The sequence below is a fragment of the Eurypyga helias genome, unplaced genomic scaffold (genome assembly GCF_000690775.1).
Source record: "Eurypyga helias isolate BGI_N326 unplaced genomic scaffold, ASM69077v1 scaffold20293, whole genome shotgun sequence".
NCBI classification, from domain to species: domain Eukaryota; kingdom Metazoa; phylum Chordata; class Aves; order Eurypygiformes; family Eurypygidae; genus Eurypyga; species Eurypyga helias.
This window is the reverse complement of record NW_010243555.1, coordinates 2,415-9,303: the sequence shown is the minus strand read 5'-3', so window position 1 is coordinate 9,303 and position 6,889 is coordinate 2,415. Positions and strand designations below refer to the sequence as shown.

Below are 6,889 nucleotides of genomic sequence, written 5' to 3'. Positions count from 1 at the left end.
ACTCTTTCCTGTGCTGGGTACTGTGTGGCAACCTATGTGCTGGGGATAGGTGACCGGCACAGCGATAACATCATGATCCGGGAAACTGGCCAGGTATGGGGATTCACTGCTGCTGTTGACGTACTGGAAGAGGGGCGTGAACGCCACTTAGCAATGGACAGATACATCCCAGTGCAATCCTACTGCTAAGGAATGTACTTCACCTTCCAGCCGAGAGGCGGACTGGACAAATATTCCCAATAGCTTCTATCATTAAGAGGGTAAATACAGTTTTATAATTTGAATTACAGTTCTGTAAGCATCACTGCCAACAGCTGCCGCTGCTGATACCCATTTTGAAACTACAGTGGGGCAATTCCTACCTCTCAGACCAAAAATTGTCTGCAGATCCAAACTCAGGCGCTGTGCTATCCATCTGAAGACTTACTTGGCTTCAGCAGAGTCACAAATTGCTTGTAGTTGCTAGATAAGATCCTCAGTTACTGAGCCAAACTGACGTATTTAGAGCCTTCCTGCTAGAAAAAATGTTGGGGTTTTTTTTAATGAATGCAAGTGATCAGCACAGGTTTAATTTCACATGGATGCCTGTACTGATGCCTTTACTTCTCTCTTCCACAAGAATAGCTACCAGGGTTTGTATCTTCTCATATCCTTTTTTGAAGACAAAGGACAAAACTAGGAAAAAGAAAACCCCTTCTTACAGCACACATACTGAACTAGATCAGTAATATTTTGGTAAAGGGGGAAGTCCAAGTTTTCTGTCTTGTTTAATTGTGAATTCTGTAAAGCCTAAAGCAGCCCTGTGCTAGATGGGGCAAGGCGAGTCTGCTGCAGGACCAGTGAGTTCAGCCAGTTAGCTAATATTTGAAAGTAAGAAACTGGCTGCTGGTGCTTTGAGACTCCTCTCTCAGGTATGTGCAACTCCCTGTCTACACTGTTTCTGTGTAGCAACCCCTTCCTCTACACCTTACTGCCCTAAATCAAGCAGTTATGGACAAAGAAGCCCAGTAGGTGCCTTTGTTTTGGGGTCACAGCAGGGACAGAGATTGTGGCATTGGCGAAGGAGACACTGACCTCCCTCCCTGGGCTGTGACTAGCAGCAGCTCTCGCCTAGGGCTGCCTCTTCTCCTTGAAGAAATGCCGGGCCAGGGAGGCGACACAACTTTCTGCAGAGCAGAGGCCACTCGGGGACTTGTCCACTTGAGGGAGCTGGTGCCCTGCAGCATCCAGCCCTGGGTTCGGTACCTCTTGACAGCAGCTCTGCCAAACTGCCCGGTGTCCTCCCTCCCCTCGCTGCACGCCTGGCGCAGCAACTTCACTCTGCTTGGTATTTAAAAACCAGAGAAGGGGGCAAAAAAGCACCTTACCTGAGCAAGTAATATTTTTAGTAACTTCAAAACAGGGCATCTTCTTGGCACACGCTGTAGTTCCCTTTCTGCTTCTACAAGTGACACATTAGGGCTTTTTCAAAAAAGCTGACATTTCTTCAGCTATACCAGGTATTGAAGGTGTGAGTACATTTTCTGTCCTACTCAACACCTAATTACACTACAGAAAATCTTGGCAAGTAAATATTGCCTCTTCTCCCAAAGAAGTGCTATGGGAGAGGTCATTTTTCCCCCTCCCAAAGTCCTATGGTCAGATCCTTTTGAATACAGTAACTGCGAAGAGACTCAACACTGATCAGCTAAAACGGATCCTGTTCTAAAAACAGCTCTTTTCTTCCTTATTTTTAGCTGTTTCATATTGACTTTGGTCATTTTTTGGGGAACTTCAAGACTAAATTTGGTATTAACAGAGAACGAGTTCCTTTCATCTTAACCTACGACTTTGTGCATGTCATCCAGCAAGGGAAAACTAACAACAATGAGAAGTTTGAAAGGTAAGTGCCAGTGGTTAAACTCGACTTAAGGTTCTGAATTTTCAGAAGTTACTTCCACTGACGATACGTAGCCTGTAGCTGACAGCTGTCTGTACACAGGGAAGCAAATAAATGGTCACCTACCCGTTAGAGGAGGTGAAAGCGCTTGGTGGTCATCAGTGCAGACAGCAGAGCCTTGTTTTATAAAATGGTCCGGCGTGCAGTCTTCATTCCTTTGCCTCGTCTCTTCCTTTCTGACCAGATTCAGGGGTTATTGTGAAAAAGCCTATATGATTCTGAGGCGCCACGGTCTTCTCTTCCTGCACTTGTTCGCGCTGATGAAAGCTGCTGGCCTGCCAGAACTCAGCTGCTCTAAAGACATTCAGTACCTAAAGGTAAGAGAAACGGAGTCCAGGTACAGTTAAAGCTGAATACCTGATCTCGAAGCTCAGTGGGGAGGAGTCCAGGGTCTGGGGGTGTATTCTTCAAAGCGAGTGAGTTCCAGAAATTAGGACCGGACATCCATCGGTCGTGCAGGGGACATGAGAAATGCCAGATCCTGGTGCTCAGGAAACAGCTTCACATTCTTCAGCACGACGGCTGTAGGTGCCTTGCAGAACCAGCTTGGGGAGGGAGACAGAGCTCTCGGGTTGTGCATCACTGCCTGTTCCCAGCTTGCCTCTTCAAGGATAACCACCTAGCCCTGGCCAGCTGAAGCACTAAAAATCCCATTTCCCATATAAAAGTGGGATGCATGCAGAATAAAAACCTTGTGCAATTACAGTGACTATTTGAAATAATTCATGGCTGCTTGTTTGCTACTCAGTGCTCCTTTCAATGGGGCAATTTCTTAGCGCGAGAACATTTTAGTAGTTGAGCAGTTCATTCTTCAGTTGCACTTTCAGTGAAACTACACTGATTTCGCCTCTTACCCTCAGGATTCCCTAGCTCTTGGAAAAACAGACGAGGAGGCACTGAAGCACTTCAGACTGAAATTTAACGAAGCCCTGCGAGACAGCTGGAAAATCAAAGTGAACTGGTTGGCACACAACGTATCCAAAGACAACCGACAGTAGAGCGACGTCGCACTTGCTCCAGGAGAATGTAATACCTGCACTGAGTCCAGCAACCACGGACGGGTTTGTGAAGACTGGTGAATGTTGCCACGTTGAAGATCCTGCACCTCTCTTCCCAGAGATTTCTGCGTGACTGAAAAGCTGTTGGACTGTCATCAGCCACATAATCACGTCTGCTGTAGATCTTTAGGGGACGAGGGAGCCGTGAGGCAATAAAATTCCTGCGTACAGTGAGAGGTAGGTACAGGTACTGTATCCTCAAGAACTTGTTAAGCTTCAAATACATCTTCTAGTGGAAGAGTTCAGGCAGCTGTAACGTCCTTCCAGCGTGTTAATGTGTCTGTGTTTTCTGGAAAATTCAGCTGAGGGATGAGAACGTACTGCCGCTGTAGCTCTCATACTGTAGCCCGTCTTGGTCCTCCCCATTACAGCTCAGAGGCATTAACTTCAGCACGTGATCTCCCTCTCTGCCCTGGTGCAGCGTAGGCCAGGGTAGGTCAGTGTAAATCACCACTGAAGGCGACGTGGACAAGTTGTTTTACTCTGCGTTGTGTTTTACTCTGCATTGTGACCGGGTAAAAATATCCCCCCCGTCACATTGCTTTCTCTCTGCTGCAGAGGCGAGAGCGAACTGGAACCTGTTTTTGTTAAGTCAGACCTCAGTCGAGCCTCAAGCAACTCCTGGGTTTGTGTTGTGTTTTTACGCCTGAAACCAGTTTAAGATTGCGTTTTCAAACTGGCAGCGAGGTTGGTGGCTACACGTACCTCCTGCTGGGGTACGCTAGAGCTGGTTTGCCACCCGGTTCCCCTGCGGGACACGCACGGGGAACAGCGCTGCGCTCCCAGCCGCGCTGGGACGGATGGTCCCGTCGGGTGCCTGCGTTGTTTGGCCGGTCTGCCTTCCCCGGGTGAGGACAGAAGAGCGCCCCGTGAGTGGGTTTAACGCTGAAACAGAGTAAGTTGCATCAACTCTTATCATCTTCCAAATTCCCTGTTCCTTTCCGCACTCTTCCTCAATCACAGCACACGACGCCGTGCCTGCTGTCAGCGCTGGGGCGCAGACGGGGCGTCTGTATGGGGGTTCAGCCAAAGAGCACGCGGCGGCCGTCCGTGCTGCTGCCTAAACTGGGACAAACTCCAGCCTCCTGTTCTCACCCCGTCTTCGTCCCGATCAGAATCCGTCCCACCTCCCGCGGGGTGCTGTGCTCCAGCTCCTGTTTGTACTCCTGTGGCAGGTTTTTTGTCTCCAGCCAGTTTCCTCCCGCGGTGAGCGGTTCTGAGCGCCGGTGTTGCACAGGGGCAGGTAACGGGAGCCACTGCTGCCGCCGCGCGGTGCCTCTCACCAGCGTGGCGAGGTGCATCAGGCGGGCTGCAGCCTCGGGGTCGTGAGGAAAAAGAGGTGGAGTAGGCTAATAGTAGAGTAGGCTGATCAGTACTGCTTCCTTTAGCAGTTCCCTGGGTGCTTCCTTCCCTATCCCCGCGTTCTCCACACCATCAGGTTCCTACGGAGGTGCCATCATTCCTGCCTTTTAGCAAACAGCATAGTCTCCTTTTCAAGACACCCCTGAAGCCCGTATTTGATCTGTGAGCCCTTAACCAAGCTAAGCAAACTTCCTTTTACTCACAGAACTGGGTTTTAAGCTCCTTTACTGATGTAAAGGGGCATTTCATACCCTGTTTCTCGAGCGACAAGATCCATGTACCGTCAAATGAGGGACTACTCTAAATTGAGCTTTCATGTCTAGTTTAAAATTCCCACAAAACCAGCAAGTTTAGGACAGATCTTCCCTGTCGTGGGATAAATCTGAGAGCATGCTGCATCCCGCACACAGGTACAACTCATCCCTGACTTTCAGCTCTCCCGTACTTTACGATCGGGCACCTCTACTTTAAAATGGAAAGACGGCTGCCCGGTGCGGGCTGCTGACGTCTGCTGCCTACGAGGAGGAGATCAAGTGCGGTTGCTTTTCACGGGCGCTGCCTGGAAAAGTTAACTTCTCCCCCAAGCTGAAATGAGTAGCAGGAGGTAGTAGTAGGTTTGGTCAGTGAATGGCATATGAAACACCTTTAATAAACTCTTCCCTCATTCGGTACAGACCCCAGCAGATGACGATGTAGTGTTACGCTGTGGTTAACTCCAATTCCGATTTAAAGTACTTACCGTTCCTTTTCCTAAAAGACGTGATGCCATGAACTCCATTCTACACTGGCCTGTTTATATTAATATAAACCAGGTTGCCTCTCCTAGAAGCAGCAGTTACAGTGAGGACAACTCATTTGAGCTTAACATAACCCTTGGAGATGCCCTTTTTCTACACCTTTCCAACGACTCCGTACAGAAAGGTGTACTCAGCGGAGCTGACGGCTAGCTTCGCGCCTTCCTGTAACCGTAACACGAGGAAAAGCGCAGGGCATAAAGATGTCCAAACCGGCCGCAGGAAACAAAACCCCCTCTCGACTGAGCCTGCACTCCGGAACCGCTGCTGCTTCTGGAGACAGGAGACTTCCCGTAGGCCGAGTGTTGTCCTCTGTGAACGACGAGCTCTCTGCAACATGCCGTAAATTACTTTCACCGACGTGGTTCTCCTGAGTTGACAGTATTACTCAGGGTTTTCCTTGAACAGCAGATAGTGGTGTCAGGTTTCAAATTAAATCTTAATTAAACAGTGAATCCGTATTTGCAATTCAAAGTACAGTACCATGAAACTGGTCAGCCTGAGGGTAGACAGTCAGACTTCGGCTGTAGCTGGTGTAAGTATTACAAGGACCATTCTCCCTTCCTGTGCCAGACCGCATAGCCTCATGCTTCACAGGCTAGGAGGGTGCTGGGTGCCACAACTTCTCAGAGCAGGAAGATGCTTGTGCCTCTTACATCCAATTAAAAAGGCAAAAGTTCCCACGAGCCAGCGGATCCCAGCGTCGGCTGCTCTGCCACACGGACAGTCAGCCTGTGCTTTTGCAGCAAGATGCCGGTGTGCACCGCCGATGACTCTGTTACCTTATCGTTCTCCTCCCTAGAAAAAGAGGTCCCATAATACTACTTCCCAGTTAATCTGCAGGACTAATGCACCCAATTCACCTCTGCACCTCACACCTTGCTTGTGCAGCAGCTCTCCGGGCTCCCTAGAAAAAGAGGTCCCATAATGCTACTTCCCAGTTAATACGCAGGACTGATGCGCCCAGTTCACCTCTGGTAAGCAGAGGTGCATCAGCTCTCTGGATCACCTACCCTCTAGGATGATGCTTTACGAGGTTCCTCCCTTGTCTAACGATTTGATCACCGAATCACAGAGTTTGGCAAAGCACTGTAAGATCATCCAGTCCAACCACCAACCCAACACTCCCCTACCCACTAGACCATGTCCTCAAGCACCATGTCTACGTGTTCCTTGAACACCTCCAGGGATGGTGACTCCACCGCTCCCCGGGGCAGCCTCTTCCAGTGCCTGACCAATCTCTCAGTGTAGAGGTTTTTCCTAATACCTAATCTAAACTACCCCTGACACAACTTGAGGCCGTTTCCTCTCATCCTATCACCAGTTACCCAGGAGAACAGACCAGCACCCACCTCCCTGCCCCCTCCTTTCAGGGAGCTGTAGAGAGCGATCAGGTCTCCCCTCAGCCTCCTCTTCTTCAGGCTGAACACCCCCAGCTCCCTCAGGCACTCCTCATCCGACTTGTTCTCCAGACCCTTCCCCAGCTTTGTCGCCCTTCTCTGGACACGCTCCAGCATCTCTATGTCCTTCTTGGAGTTAGGGGCCGAAAACTGAACGCAGCACTCGAGGGGCGGCCTCCCCAGTGCCAGCTACAGGGGCACAACCCCTGCCCCGCTGACCGGCTGTGAATGGCTTGGTGCCCCCTTGGGTCATGCCTCAGGGCTTGTGTAAGAGCCAGATTTGTGGAGACCAAGCATTCTGCACCTCAGCGTCATGGGATGTATGGAAAATCTGCC

The 6,889-nt window shown here is 50.0% G+C and overlaps 1 protein-coding gene across 1 annotated transcript in view; it reads left to right on the top strand.

Annotated features, from left to right (window-relative positions):
* PIK3CD (phosphatidylinositol-4,5-bisphosphate 3-kinase, catalytic subunit delta) overlaps positions 1-2,986 on the top strand; it is a 20,491-nt gene extending 17,505 nt beyond the window's left edge. The window contains exons 20-23 of the mRNA XM_010149474.1: positions 1-93; positions 1,737-1,882; positions 2,124-2,256; positions 2,800-2,986. The exon at positions 1-93 is cut by the window's left edge and continues 28 nt beyond it. Coding sequence (XP_010147776.1) covers positions 1-93; positions 1,737-1,882; positions 2,124-2,256; positions 2,800-2,937 — 510 coding nt within the window. The 3' untranslated portion in view covers positions 2,938-2,986. The remainder of the gene's footprint in view (positions 94-1,736; positions 1,883-2,123; positions 2,257-2,799) is intronic.
* The last annotated feature ends 3,903 nt before the right edge of the window (positions 2,987-6,889 follow it).